Below are 16,542 nucleotides of genomic sequence, written 5' to 3' on the forward strand. Positions count from 1 at the left end.
ATGAAAATAGAGACTAATACAATAGAAAGATCAATGAAACTAAAAGCTAGTTTTTTGAAACAATAAACAAAATAGACAAACCTTTAGCTAGATTTGACATGAAAACAAAAGGCTCAAATAAATGAAATTATAAATGTAAGAGGAGATGTTACAAATGACACAACAAAAATATAAAAGTTATGAGACTACTATGAACATGCTTTCTTTCATGCTTTCTTTCTTGTCCCCATCTTTCCCTCTTTTTCTGCCTTCTCTGATTTTAACTGACTGTTTTATGAGATTTCATATTCTCTTATCTGTTAGCATAGCAGTTATACTTCTTTTTAAAAATGTTTGAGTGGTTTCCCTAGAATTCCCAATATACATTTACAAGTCATTTAAGTGCTTTCAAATAACACTACAGTACTTCATGGGCAGTGCAGGTATCTTAAAGTAGTCCTAATTCTTCCCTCCCCCTTTATAAGATTGCTATCACTCATTTCACTATCCATAAACTATAATCGCTGAACACTCTATTGCCATTATTGTTTTGAACGAAGAGTATCTATTATGCCAATTAAAAATAAGAAAACAAAAGAATATTTTATCTTCATTTACTTATCTCTTAATGCTCTTTGTGTGGATTCAAATTTCTGATTCATCTCATTTTTCTTTTCTTCTGAAGAATTTCTTTAAACATTGCTTGCAAAGCAGATTTACTGGTGACAATTTCCTCGTTTTTTGTTTGTCTGAGAACATCTTTATTTATCCTTTACTTTTAAAGGATAGTTTCATTGCACACAGCATTCTAGATTAATGAGGTTTTTTTTTTTTTTCTTCAACCATTTAATAATTTCATTCCACTCTCTTCTTACTTGCCTGGTTTGTGAAGTCTGTTATAAATTATCCCTGATCTTCTCTGGGTAAGTTTATTTCCTCTGGCTTCTTCCAAGATTTTGTCTTTGTTTTTGATTCTGCAGTTTAAATAAGATATGCTTAGGTGTAGATTATTTTTATATTTGTCCACCTTGTTTTCTGCACTTCCAAGGTCTGTGGTTTGGTATCTGTCATTCTGGAAAATTCTCAGTCATTATTACTTCACTTATTTCTTCTGTTCCTTTCTTTCCTTATTCTTCTGGTGTTTCCACTACAGATCTGTTATGCCTTTGAAATTGCTGCACAGTTCTTGGGTGTTCTGTTCCAGTTTTTTGTTTTGTTTTGTTTTTCATTCTCTTTTTCATTGTTTTTCAGTTTGAGAAGTTTCTGTTGACATATCTTCAAAGTCCTTGATACTTTTCTCAGTCTTGTCCAGTCTACTAATGAGCCCAGGAAAGGGATTCTTCATTTGTGTTCTAGTATTTAGTGTTTTTGTTTTCTGGGACTTATTTTTTATTTTTTTTCCTTAGAGTTTCTATTTATATATTTATATTATCTATCTTTTCTTTCTTATTGTCCACTTTTTCCATTAGAGCCCTTAGCATTCTAATCATACTTATTTTATGTTCCTAGTCTGATCATTCCAAAATCTCTGTCATATCTGAATCTAGTTCTGATTCCTTGTAGTTTTTGTTGAAAGCCAGACATTATGTATCAGGTAATAAGAACACAGGTAAATAGGTCTTTATTGTGAGGTTTTATGTTTATCTGTCTAGGGTTAGACTGTTTAAAGTATGTTGTAATTGCATGTGTCAGAGGCTTCAATTTTCTATGGTATCCACATTTTATCTTCCCTATTGTCTTTGGATTTCCCTAGAAACTATTAATAGCATGTGTCTTGCATCACTTTCAGTTGTAATTATCTGTCATTATACTAGATATGATGGTGTTGTAGAGAGAAAGCATTCTATAATCTTATGATTAAATCTTAAACTTTACCAGGTTGTTTTTTTTTAGTGGGCCTGAGTCTCTAGGCTGTGACCTTCATAAGTTTTGCTTAGCTTATTTTTTTTTTTTTTCTTTCCTTTATGTCAGATGAGAAGGTCGCAGAAGGATTGACTTGTCTAGTTGCCCTCCCTTCTAAAGTTTGGTTGGGGAAACTCTGGTAGTTCCCCTAGAGGGCAGGTTTTTGTTACCAAGAGTAGACTTCTCTGGGGCATATTTCAAAATGGTTACTTTCCTTGTTTTCCAGCCCAAAATACGAGAGAATTTTTTTCTCAACCAGAGAGAACCTGGTGGGGGCACCCTTAGAGCGGGGGCATCCACCTAAGAGTGGGCCCCCAGAAGTTTTTATTTTTATTCATTCATTCATTTTTCCCCCAGGAGGTTTTAAATCTCAAGTTAGTCCAGGCTCCACATCCAGAAATAGTCAATTACTGTTTAATGTTTAGATCCAATGGCTTCTGCTCCCAGTAAATTGCAATTCTATTTACCCATGGAGAGCCAGTTCGGGGGCGGGGGTGGGGGGGGTGGGCAGCAGTTTGCCCTGTGATTTCAAGTTCTGATGAATCTAAGAAGAGTTGCCAATTTTTAATCTGTTCATCTTTTTTCTTGTCATGAGGATAGGAGTAATGATTTATAAGCTCTTTACATGTCGGAGGATAAACTAGAAGTTGTATTCTTTATTGTTTTTCACAACCCTTATTAATATTAAAACCATTCTTACCTTGCAGACCATACAAAAACAGGCAGGAGTATAGATAAATAGATATATATAGATATGTAGGCATACCTAAACTATATATATATATATATATATATATATATATATACACCTAAACTATATATATGTCTAAACTATATACATACCTAATATATATATCTCTGTGTGTGTGTGTGTGTGTGTGTACATACACATATACAGTTGATCTTGAACAATGCAGGTGGAGAGTAGGTTCGAGACAGATGAAAATCCACACACAACTTAAGTTGGCCCTTTGCATATATGGATTCCCAATAGCATATTAAAAATACTATTTTCCATTCACAGTTGGGAATCTACAGATTTGAAACTCAGCGATACAGAGGGATAACTGTATATTTATTGAAAAAATATACAGTCAGTGGACCCATGCAGTTCGAACCCATGTTGTTCAAAATCTGGAATCCCTGTGGGTCTATTCTATCATCTATTTGTCTCACAGTTTTTGACCTTGTCCTTGGCGTGCCTGGTAATTTTATCTTATTTTTTAAATGCAAGACATTTGCTTACAACACTCTATAGCTCTGTATATTAACGTTCGTTCAGAGTGCTGGGTCTCTTTTTCTGCTGCTAAGGAGAGGGCTGGCTGACCACATCAATCCAATTAGAGATCAAATTAACTCCTGGCTGGACTATAGTGCTTTAGAAAGGCCCTCACTCCTAGGTCTTAGCCTTACAGACATATTGAGAATATGTGTTCACCATAGATCCTCTCCTCAGCACCTTCTAACCCCCTCTAGCTCATTAATCTCTTATGGAAGGAGCATCACAATACTGCTGAGAATTTTCTCTGTTTTTTTTTTACAAAACGTGTGTATGATTTCAGCCTCTTAGCTTCCTAATTCAGCAAATGTATTGAGTAAAAACCCAACAGAATTTTGAATCATTTGTCTCCTTCTCTCTTCTATCTGATATCTTACCCTGCTCCGTGCTCTAATTTTTGTCTCTTTAGACTCAACAGGTCTGTCAAAAATTTGTGCTGGTTTCTTGTCATGATACTAGAAACTTTTTGCCCAGACCCTTTGCCCAAATTCTCAATTTCTTGACAATATCCAGAATTAGTAAGTAACCTCAGGGGGGAAAAAACTGCAAATGGTTGCTTCTTCTTTCAAAATTTTGCCTTTCCCAGGATTTCGGCTTTTAAATTCCTACTCATCTAAGCAACCCTCTGATGCCTTTAAACAAATCTTTTAAAACTTTATTTAATTTTTCTAGTTTTTCTCAGTGGGAACATAGGTCTGCCATAAGCTACTCCATTTTAGCTGGAAATTTAAGTCTTATTTTCTTTACTTATTTTAATTCCTCAGTCTTTTGGTTTCCAATTCCAGTTCTGTTCCCCTGTATTTAACATCGATCTCTGCCCTGTTCTTTAAATTTTTGCAAGTTTAACTTAAAGGAGACATTACTCATGCATACTTTTAGATGTACTTCAATTCCATTCTTTGATGTCTATAAGCAGTCAGACATACCAATTCAGGAACACAAGTAAGATTGGCTTTGACAGATAGTACTGTCTCCACGTTGCTAGCCATTTTAATACGGAATTCTACTTCTAGGCTCTGAATCATCTCAATGTGTTTTTTCTTTAGTACTTTATGAATGCATAAGAAATTATATTATAATCTATCATTATTATATTTCTGCCCTTAATATGAAAGGTAAAATTATGCTTTATATTTCTTTTACATGTGAAATAATTCCAAGGATGCTAAACTTATGAGTTATTGAATAAATAATTATCAACTGACTGAGAAATATATTGTTGGTTTAGATGTAATATCTAACATACTAAATTATATTTACCCGCCATAATCTTCATTGATCCCAGCAAATTGTATTGGGTTGCAGTATACAAAAATTATAAACACGACCAGCACAAGTGTTATCGAAGATGTAACCATTATAAATGTCAGAAGGCCTTTGCAATATATTTGTAACTTAGAAGCAATGATACCTCCCAGAAGCTGGCCAAGTGCTCCTCCTGGAATTAAAACAAGTCCTAAAAAAAAGGAAGAAGAGAAAACATAGTTAAAAATAATTAGCTAAAGACAGCACAGAAAATTCATACATTGATGCAATCCCCTCGGCGCTAAACATACAGCAAACATAGATTTAAATAAAAAGACACAGAGGAAACTTAAAAGCATGATAAACATCTCAACGAACCTGACTTTAAGAGAAATACAAATTTATGAGTGGGGCTGAAGCCATAGGTGTAGTGGACTGTAGGGCAGTGCTGGTGAGGTTTTGCTCCTATGTATACTTAATCCATGCAAAATAGAAGATAAGAGCTGTCTTATTGAGAGTTATAATTGGATAGCTGCCTGGATTTATGGTTTACATCAGGAAGCATGCCCATTGTGACAAGAGTTCACAGGGATTCGTTACCAAGAATTAAACCAATCCATTCATTGCCTCTGTGAATGCATGCGCAATATCAACAATCTAACAACAAAGTGGGACTCCAGAATAGCCATTATGAGGTATAGTTTTCTTTTCAATGAAGCATAAGGCATTAGAAAGAGGTAAGCACAAGATGGTGGAAAAGGAGTTGGAAGAGAAGAAATACAGTTAGAAAATAATCAGATGAAGATAGCACAGTACATTTGCACATTGATGTGATCTCTTCAGTACCAAACATATAGAAATGGTAAATTTAAATGGGAAAAGAGCAAGAGAAATATAAGGTAGAAACATACAAAAAATCCCATTAACAACAGATTAAATGTATATCATAGAGTTGTCTGACAAAGACTTGTAAATAATTTTAGAATGCTCAAAAAGATTAATGACAGTGTAACTTCCATAAAAATGAAGAAGAAATAAAATTTAAAAAGAAAGGAATGAAAAATTAAGAGCAGGTGGGTAAAAAAGAGCAAATAAAAAAACCTGGATATTTGAAAATACAATTTTTTAAATAAAAACTCAAATCTTAGACTACAGACTGAAAAGCAAATTAACGAATTGGAAGAAAAGATTTTGTTATTCATCCAGTATGTAATTTTTAAAAAAGAGTGAAGGAAGAATAACTAAAATAAGCAGTTAAAAGACAATGAATACAGTGGAAAAATATAATATACACTACCTCAGCAGGATGATCAAGGTCAAATTCAAAAGGAGTAAGCTATGTTGACAGTATGTGCCCCTGATATGATATGATGAAAATGGCACATTACCTCTGTGGTCTTCTTTCTGAAACCCATAACTCCTGTCTAAGCATGAGAAAAATATCAGACAATTCACAATTGAGGAACATTCTAAAAAATACATGACAAGTATTTCTCAAAACTGTCAAATCTTAAAAAACAAGAGAAGACTGAGAAGCTGTCATACTCAAGAGGAGCTTAGGGAGACATGAGAACTAAATATAATGTGGTATCCTGAATGAGGTCCTAGAAGAGAAAAAAAGGACATTATGTAAAAGCTAAGGAAATCTAAATAAAATTGACTTTAGCTAGTAATAATGTATTGTTATTGGTTCACTAATTGTAACAAATCTGCCATGCTGACATAAGAAAAGAGAAACTAGGTACTTAGTGTATGAAAATCCTGTAAGATCTTCAATTTTTTTTCTGTAAATCTAAAACTATTCAAAAAATAAAGTTTTTTTTAAAAGACAGTGAGAATAGGATAAGAAGCTCCATGAAATGTTTTATAGCTGTCATGAGAAATACAATGAAAGATATACCAGAGAAACAATATTTAAAAATTGAGGCGAGAATGAGAAGTTTCCCTAATTGAAGAAATATTAGTCCTGGGAATAAAATTCCAACTAGTGAGGAATAAAAAATAAATAATAGAATCCATCATATGCTAGGAAAATTCATAACATCAATATTATTATGTTAATAACCTAAAGACCAAACACATAACGTGCATGCATGCACACTCGCAAAGAGTGGGGCTAGTGAACTGTCAATGGGCACTTAAAATCTCCTAAACTAATTAAAGGACATAAAATAAATAAAGAATGAGTCCATTGAGAGAAGATAGGATAGTAGGAAGAAAAAGAAGGAAAATAGAGAGTAATAAACAAAAATAATTAACTATGTTTTCTCTTCCTCCTTTTTTTTAGGACTTGTTTTAATTCCAGGAGGAGCACTTTACTTAAATATATCAGAATTCACAATAATACTAAATAAATAAAAGTTAATTATTAAAAAGACATTATCAAATTGGATATTTTTAAAAAGAAAAGTTTGAAAATAAAGTAGTGAAAAAATACATATCATGAAAATAGATCATGACATTGTTTAAATAAATACATTATGTAAAAACTGCCCAGATTTCAAGGAAATTAAAAATCCATAAACAAAGTAATATTTTAACTCAGCTTTCTCAAAACAGAGACTTAGCTTAAAACGCTATTAAAGATATGGAAAATATTAATCGATTCGAATAATAGGTTATTTAAAAAGAGAAACAAAGCCTATATTTAGCAACTAAAAGTCTCTTTGTAATTTGTGGCTTAAATAAAAATATGATAATGAGAATTAAAAATACTTAGAACTGAACAATAATGAAAATTATATCTAAATGCATGAGATGCTACTAAAGAAAATCTGTAACTAATGATATCTTGAGGTTCTTAGAATTAAAAGAGTTAATATTTAAGTGCTTAGAACAGTGTCCAGTCACAGAGTAAACATGAGTGTTTGTTAAATGGTAGACATTTTCAGACCAATTCATTTATTAGAAAGCAAAAAAGTACAAACAGAGTAAGGGACAATATTTATCAAGAAAATTGTGGGAATTGGAATTGAATCGGGAGACCTCAGAGGATGAACAGTGAACCTACAGGTAAGGAAGTCAAGAAGAAGCAAATCATATTTTACCCCAGAATCACAGAAATTAAGGGCAGTACATACTAATGAAAACAAGGGTGTTAAAAACAGGAGGATTGGATGGAAATCTACATAAAATGTTTTATCCTCGAAATTCCTATGCCCACATACATGACATATGACTAAACAAGAAGACTCTAGATTTATTCAGTTTGAACTCAACAACTGTAGATTTGGGGAAACCAAACACATCTGTAAGCAGAAAACTGAGAACTCAACTCAGGTAAGAAAATATTGGCTGTCAGGCTTATTGCCCTAGGCAATAAGAAAATACTGGATACTGGGAGTCCAACAAATAAATAGCTGAGTCCTTGAAAGACCACCCTCAATGGAAACAAAACAGTTGAAATTTAACTGCAATGCACAGAATTTCCAATTAACTTTTATGTAAATATTTTACTGGTGTATAGAAAAGTACACAAATCACAACTGTACTTATTGATGAATTTTCAAAGTGAATATACCTATGTAGCCACTACTCGGGTCAAAAATCAAACATTACCAAAAGACCAAATGCTCTTTCATGCACTTACAGAATTTTATAAAATATGGAACTTAAAGTATGCATACATTATTGCTTCTTTTGTTTGACATGATGTTTGAAAAATCCACCTATGTTTTCATATATAACAATAGATCATGTCATCTCATTGCTGGATAGCAATCTATATGCATACACCACAACTAATTTGTTCACTGTGATGTGAATTGTGCTGCTACTTTAAAAGTTCATGTACATGTCCTTTTGTAAAAATTTGCATTTCTCTTGGGCATATTCTTAAGAGAGGAACTTATGTTGGGTATATGACTAGGAGTGGAATTCTTGGGTCAGAAGATTTGTATATATTCAGATTTTTATGTCGCTGCCAAAGAGATTTATAAAATGGTAACCTAAGTTACAATCTCACCAGTAGTAGAAGAAGTGCCAATATCTCCACATCTATGCCAACATCTATCTCTCTTTTCCATTTTAGCCATTTTGCATTGTGGCATTTCCCTGAAAACTACTGAAGTCATGCGTACATTTTCATATGAATATTGGCCAATTAATATCATGTTTTATATAATGTCTATTTAAGCTTTTATCCATTTTTATTGGATTATCTGCCTTTTTATTGTTGTCAAATATTTTTACATATTTGGACACAAATCTTTGTAGAATATTTCTACAGAAAAGACTGTTTTGCTTGCATTTTCACTCTTTATGCCAACATTTGATGAACTGAAATTCTTAATTCTAATGTAATACCACTTATTTTTTTCTTTATGGTTATGTAATTTATGTCCTATTTAAGAAATCTTTGTCTTCTCTAAAGCCATGTATATCTTTTCCTGTGCCTTATTCTAAAAAGCTTTACTGCTTTATAATTCACATTTAGAACTGCAATCCATCTAGAATTTGTATTTGTGTATGTAACGAAGTAGAGATCAAGATTTATCCTTTTTCACAAGGATATCTAATTGGCCCAATATCACTAATATCTAATTAACTCAACTTTTTGTTTTATATATTTTAAAGCTATGTTGTTGAGGGCATACACACGTATAATTATATTATCTACCTCTTTGACTCCTCTGACCTTATAAATTATCTCTCTTTATACTAAGTAATGCCTCTTGCTTTGAAGAATACTATATTTAAAATTACTATGGTAATACCATCTTTGTTTTGGTTAGTACTCATATAATACAACTTTCTCTGTCCTTTTACTTTCAACATTTTTGTTTCCTCATATTTAAGGAGTGTTTCTTATAAATAACATAGTAGATCCCTCTCCCCAATATGACAAAATCATATATGTATATGTATATATATACACACACATATATACACACACACACACACACACATATACATATTTATATATATTTTATATATATATATATATTTTTTTACTACTCTATTTATTAGGCAAAGCTTCTCCATAATCCTATGATGCCATATATCCTGCAAGGAGAAGCACTGACTACTCTTTGTTCTCTCTTTTCAAGGATCTTTGTATAGTGAACACACAGCCTTGATTAATAGAGATAATGTCTTCCTCGGGAGTGAGGACGTTTGTTTATGGTTTTGGAAGATGGAGATAGTTTCCCCTGTGGAATTAGAAGAAGATATTGCTTACTGTCAAGTATTATAAAAATAACATCTTCCTCTGGATCAAAAGGCAAACATAATTACTATCTATTATAAAAGTTCTGGGTTCCCTAAGCTCAGGGAATGTAATGTAATCCACTCCTGTAGAGCAACCAATTATGTGTGCAGGTGTCACCAACTCTCCTTCACATTATCCTGTAGGAACTGAGCCTTGAAAAACTTGCACACGCGTACATGTGTGCACGCGCGCGCGCACACACACACACACACACACACACACACAGAATGCTCTAGCTACTGCTATTGTAGTCTAAAACTTTCCTTCGTCTCTGACCAATGAGTTTTATGTCTTCTGTTAGCATCCATGAAACTATGGTAGACCAACTTGTTAGCTTTCAAACACAGTAAAATTCAAACTCTTCACAGATCTTAGCACTTTTGGTGACATGGCTAGGATGCTGACAGAGACATGGCTTCATGTAAGATGAAGAATGATAGACCAATTAATGGGATCTGACAGAAGTAAGTACTAGAAATCAGTAGTGAACATGCTGATTATTGCCCATTAATGATGAAGAATTGGAGAGGTGTCTGCAGGCTGAAGTAGATTTCAAGACAAGTACCACAGAATGTATCATGATTGTTATGAACTATTCTCTAGGCAAAGGGACTTCCTCACAAATCTGACCATCAGCCTCAGATTTGTCCCACTGTAACAGCTATTACTAAGAAACATCCTGGTTGAATAGAGGATTCCTCCTGATTTCAGACAATAGTGACAGTGATGTGCGACTACACTGAGCATGAAAGGAGAGAAAGATACAATGACTATGGACAGAAACAAGTGAATAATTAGAAGTTTAGCTGATTTATTTGGTTAATGAGAGGATGGAGTGCATAGTTCCCCATTAAGGTGAAATGGTAATAGCTGGGCGGTCTGAGGGCTGTTAACAAAATGTGTTGCACAGACTAATGGTACTTGACATGCTGTCTACATTGCCAAAGCCTTCTTTTGTATCCTATTACTTCCTCCTGCAGTCTATCATGTCGACCTTGAATCCACTCTAAGACAAAAGTAAGAAATCTCAGAGTTGTTTTGCAGTGTGCCTTGACTGCTATAAGATAGCCGCGACCTTCTGGGGAAATTTTCCCTAAGACAGACATATTCCTGTGTGAAACTACAGATGAGACATTAAATAGAATTTTGCCATTATTCCCTCAGAATAGGAGGTAAAATGACCTTGTGGGTGAGGTTCTGGACAATTTCAATGAAGTTTTGTTGTGGCTTCAATATACTAATGCTGTAACTCTAATTTCGAAATATAACTGGTAATTACATTTTGCAAGCTTGCACTGTATGTGCTCTTAAACTCCAAAAGGGGTAGTGGAACATTTAAATTGCTCCAAGACTGTCTCCCTGTATCCTCTTGTGTGGCCCAACAGAAATAACACAGAATCTCAGGAAGAGAAAGGAAAGTCCTAGCTTTTGAGTATGGACTGAAAGGAAGCAGGAGTAGTAAAAGATGCAATATCTTAATTCAATAGATCTATGTCCAATGAAAAAAGTTATGAGAGGCTTGAGATTTACAGTAGATTAACCAACTGAATTCAGTTGTTGCTCCCATAACCCCAATGTTCTTGACATTGTGATGTAACAAAATTTATGGTGCAGATTGATGTACTTGAAATTCTGTCTTGGATATTACCAAAGCCACTTTTGTATTCCATTAGCACCCAAAGATAAAGGTCAATTCTCATTCATGCTGCAAGGTCACAAATATACATTTGCAGTACTCCTTCCAGGGTACCTAAACTCCTCTGCCATTTACTACAATGGGGGAGGTCAGGATTTATTGTAATCACCACTACCCTCTGATTCCCAGAGCTTGCACTGATACAAGATATTCGGCTGGCTGGAGGGTCAGAAGCCTCAGACTCAATGGCTCTGACTTTGGTGTTATTACACTTTTATCAGCAAGGGTGACTCATAAAGCTCAACAAAACTTAGAATACTGTTCATGAAGTTTGGGAGTCACTATGCAAACAGATTCGCAATGTTTGACCTCTCTGGCAGTTAAGAAAAAATAGTTGTCTCTCTTCCTCTCTACCAAACGGCAGCCTAACATCACTTTGGACTCAAGTATTGGAGACAGTAGATGGCTCTTTTGGACATTCTACTTGGTCTTTTATATCAGCTAACCCACCGTGAGTGTAACCCACAGACTTACATTGGAAGCTAATCAGCAAGCTGTGGCAAACTCCCTATTTTGAGGTCATGTGATTTATAACAAACCTAATGACTCCTTTGAGCTACAATTCTCCATAATAGACAATTTTATGTGCTGGAGCCTCTGGAAAAGGGAGGCACCCTCCCCTTAAAGGTGTCCCTTGGGGTGTAGGACTCATTGACTCCCTGAAACAGCTACTTTTGGAGAACAACTTCAAATAGTTTATTACTGGCCTCTCGTCAAAACTGAAAGCTCGATCCACAGAGGTTTTGTGACTGTGGATGGATATTCTCATTTTGGGATGGACCAACTCAGACTCACAACTAACTATTTGACAAGCCTTATTTGTCACTGAAAACAGTATAACTGAGCCACAGGGGTGATCATAAGAGATCTTCAAGTGTTTAAAGGAATACCACCAGTAGATTCTACGGCCTCAGAAGACTGGAAATCTCTCTTAAATGAAGTTAGTCTTGGTCACTCAGGGGAACTTTTCAGAGATATTACTGACACATTATTTACATACACCCTGAAAGCAGTTATCTCTACAGTAAGAGTAATCCAATTAAGAAAAGATGGTACAAAGTTTGTCTCTGATTTTAGTTGAAATAATCAATGACACCACTTCATTCCTGGAAAGCGTGATATTGATCAGCATTGTTATGGATGATAGAATTGCCCAAAACTTCATCCTTGCAGGCAGGCCAAGGTAGAATATATGCAATTACTAACATTCTGTTATACCTGGATTAATACCTCAGGCTAAGTGGAAATAACAATACAGAAATTTAAAGAGAAAGACATTTTGCTTTCTAAAGCAGACCCTGAGGGCCAAGGGATTTGTTTAGCTGGCTGGGTCCAGGACCTTGCCAGCATGGTTGAGGCCAGTACTGTAGGTGGCCTTATCCTATTGCTTAGAGTCCTGCTGATATTAGCCTTAATTAAATACTGTATGAAACAAATTGAATGGATTTAGTCCCAATCTCTATTCATTAGATTAAGCATAATGGCAAACAACATGGTGTACTCATGGAAAAAAATGTCTATTATAGCCCTCAAAACTGTCATGTTTTTGGCTTTTGGACTATTTGCAGTCTGATAATGGTGAGCCCTCTATCACAAAATCCATTCAATAATAGGTTGATAGTCAATGTATTTCGCACACCTTAACATTTGTTTTTTACTTAGTTCACATGTTTATGTTCCTTCTTTCTTTTAATTCTTGTTTCATTATTACTAATCAAAATTTTCAAATCAATATGCTCTTTTACTATTCTTTTTATTATTCTTTTACTGGTTACCCTAAAAGTCACACCATGCAGCTATGATATTTTACAGCATAAAATAAATGATTACATTTACCGCTTTCTCATTAATGTTAGAACCTGAAAACATTTAATTCCATTTGTAACCTCTTTTGGAGAGCCAATTCTCAATGTCTAGTAAAACTGAAGATGTATGCAATAGCAATTCTTCTTCAATGTCTAAACCTAGGTCAACTTTTACAAATGTGTGTAAGGAGACATGTGCAAGCTTATCTTACTACATTGTTTGGAAGAGAGAAAAAGTAGAGGCAACTTCATGTCCATTAATGTAATGGAGAAATAAATGGTATATTCATAAAACAAAATTCCATGGCAGAGTTAAAATGCATAGATAGATATCAACATGAATCTGATTAACATAATTTCAGAGGAAAGTAATAGAAGAGTATGTACAAAATGACGCATGAATTTTAGAAACATTGTATATAGATAGGCACATAAGCAATAAAAATATGCAAATGTGTGGAAAGAATGCACTCTAACTTTAGAAGAGTGGTTACCTATGGAGAGAGAGGAAGAGAAATGGGATGAGAGGGGTTCAAAGTCTTACAAGGTTTTACATGTTAAAAATTATTGATGCAATGATAGCAAAGTGCTCATTTTTAAAACGTGAGCAAGTGGTAGTTAGGTATTTAAAATCTGAGCAAACATTACTACTCCCACTTTTTGATTTTTGAAATATTTCATAAATACATATAAGAAAGCTTTACATAAAATTTCAAAATGAGTACACTGAGCAGAAGAGTTACCTGAAAGTGTAGCTGCCTTTCTGGGTGTTAGCATAAACTGATTCTCTATATATATAGGCAAAAATGCAGAAGCTCCTATTATAAGTAAAGATTCTGAAGCTCTGGCCAGAGCTAGAGACACAAACATTGGAGACTTTATCAGAATCTGAAATAGAAATAAGTTACACATGAATTATTTTATTTTACTGAGTAAAGAGAAATAGATGTACCCATTTATATGGTAATGGCCAATCCACAAAAATTTTACCTTTCCCAATGTAAACTGAAAGTATGTATATATAAAAATCCAAATAGAAATTTACTATTGACCAACATATACATACCATGAAAGACATGCAGTGTTTGAACAATTTTTATTTGCAATTTAATCTCTATACCACCTTTAATTTTTATTTGTGAGTCTGGCAATTTGCCAGAAAGATTAAGGAAAAATAGATGTCATTAACCAGGCATGTAGAATTTCCCTTAACTTTTTTTATATGTTATTTTCTTAGCAAATTATATTATTTAACATGGAAAAATAATCAAAGAAATTTTAAGCAAAACTAAAGGTAGATCACTAGAATTGCAGTCCAGTTTCTATATTACTCTACTACTAGGAATTCCACATACATGAAGAGTGAAGTCATTTAAATTCTGCAATTTAATAAATTTTTTTAACATTCAGAAACCTTCCTAGGACATTTAGTGATGGTTGACTCTTACCTATTTTACTATTACACAATACAGAGTAATTAACATGACAGTAAATTACATTAAAATATTAACTTTCAAACTAATTTCTGTATTTCCTGGACATGCATATATATTAGAAAATATTTACTGGTGTTTTATGTATGTATACTTTTTAATTAACTTAAGTTTTTTTCTACCCCTAAACACTGTTTTTAAAATCTAATCATATTCTGCATATTCATCTAATTTATCTTCTGAGTGCTATTTAACTTCACACAGTGTAATTCCATGATAATTATCCACTCCCACAGGACTAAATGCTTATGCTGACTTCAACTACCTACTACTGTCAGAAACAAGGCTATAATAACATTCCTGTGCATATACACTTAAGGTCCTAGGATAGAGTGTCTTTGGAAGAATATATCTCAGAAAGCGATTTCTAGGGCATTGTAATTTGATATACTTCATTCCAGCATTTCCGGATTTTTTTTCTCCAAAATGTATCAGTTTACACTCTCACCATAATATAGGAGAGTTCCATTTTCTTCATGTAGCAGCTTATACTTTCTAAAATTCATCAGAGCAATATTTCCCCCATCAAGAGGCATTGAACCTGGAAAGGTCTTTATGACTGCCTCAAAAAAGTCATGAGCCACTTAACAGTGGGAATATATTCTGAATGCATCGTTAAGCAATTTGGTCATTGTGCGAACATCTTAGAGTACACAAACGAATCTCAGTGGTATAGCCTACTACACAGCTAGACTATAAGGTAGAGCCTATTACTTTTAGGCTACAAGCCTGTACAGCACGTTACTGAACAAAACAATACAAGATTAAATCAAGCACAAGAAAAAATGATGCAATCAAGAGACAAGGTAAACATGAGACGCATGAGGTTGCCGCTGGCATAACACAGCATACTGTTTTACAGCAAACATTTTTTATAAATAGAAAGAGCACACTTTAAAATAATAGTAAAAAGTATAGTATAGTAAATACAAATATTAGTAACAGTTGTTTATTATCATCACCAAGTACTATGTACTGTACATAACTTTACGTGCTATATTTTTATATGACTGGCAACCCAGTAGGTTTGTTTCCACCAGCATCACCACAAACACATGAGAAATGTGGTATGCTGCAACATTATTAAGATGGCTACATTATCACTAGGTGATAGGAATTTTCCAGCTCCTTTATAATCTTATGGGATGAAACCACCATCATATATGTGGTCTGTCTTTGATCGAAACACCTTTATATAGCACATGACTATAATGGTGCATGACTTTAGAGGTCAAGTCATAAAAGGACAACATTACTTCTGCTAGGAATTCTCATTCTCTCAGAACTGGGAATTTGTTACTCAGTTACCATGTTGTGAGAAAGCCCAGACCAGATGGAGAGGCCATCTGAGGGTGTTGTAGAAAACAGTATCATAAAAAGATATGAAACACTGTCATTTGCGACAACATGGATGGACCTCGAGATAATCATACTAAGTGCAATAAGCCAGACAGAAAAAGTTGAAAACCACATGACATCACTTAAATGTGGGCTATAAACCTAAAAGCAACAAACAAACAGGACAGAGACTCATGGACATGGACGATAGACGAGTTACCAGAGGGTTGCGGGGAGAGGGAAGAAGAAAGGCAAATGCGGTAAAAGGGGTCAAATATGTGGTGACATTAAAGAATTAAAAAAAAAAATAAAAGAATAAAATAAACAAAAGCCAACATTTGAGTAAAAAAGCCTTCAGATGATTCCATCTCCCAGACTTAGATCACACCAGCTGATCATAAGCAGAGCTGAGAGGAGCAAGCCCTGCCCAAATTGCAGACTCATGATTAAAATAGATATTCTATTATTTTAAGCCATTAAGTTTTGGGGTAGTTTGTCATGTAACAATAGATGACTGGTACACCCAACATAATCTCAAATTCTTGATATTATTAGCTGGCTTTCAAAATTTCACCATGCTGACAGATTTTCCAAGA

At 34.0% G+C, this 16,542-nt stretch overlaps 1 protein-coding gene across 1 annotated transcript in view; it reads right to left on the reverse strand.

Annotated features, from left to right (window-relative positions):
- Nucleotides 1-16,542, reverse strand: part of LOC105304863 (solute carrier organic anion transporter family member 6A1) — a 74,245-nt gene that overhangs the window by 22,812 nt on the left and 34,891 nt on the right. The window contains exons 6-7 of the mRNA XM_011379170.1: nt 13,859-14,003; nt 4,421-4,616 (exon numbers count right to left, since the gene is read on the reverse strand). Coding sequence (XP_011377472.1) covers nt 4,421-4,616; nt 13,859-14,003 — 341 coding nt within the window. The remainder of the gene's footprint in view (nt 1-4,420; nt 4,617-13,858; nt 14,004-16,542) is intronic.

This window comes from Pteropus vampyrus, unplaced genomic scaffold (genome assembly GCF_000151845.1).
Source record: "Pteropus vampyrus isolate Shadow unplaced genomic scaffold, Pvam_2.0 Scaffold11, whole genome shotgun sequence".
Taxonomy (NCBI): Eukaryota; Metazoa; Chordata; class Mammalia; order Chiroptera; family Pteropodidae; genus Pteropus; species Pteropus vampyrus.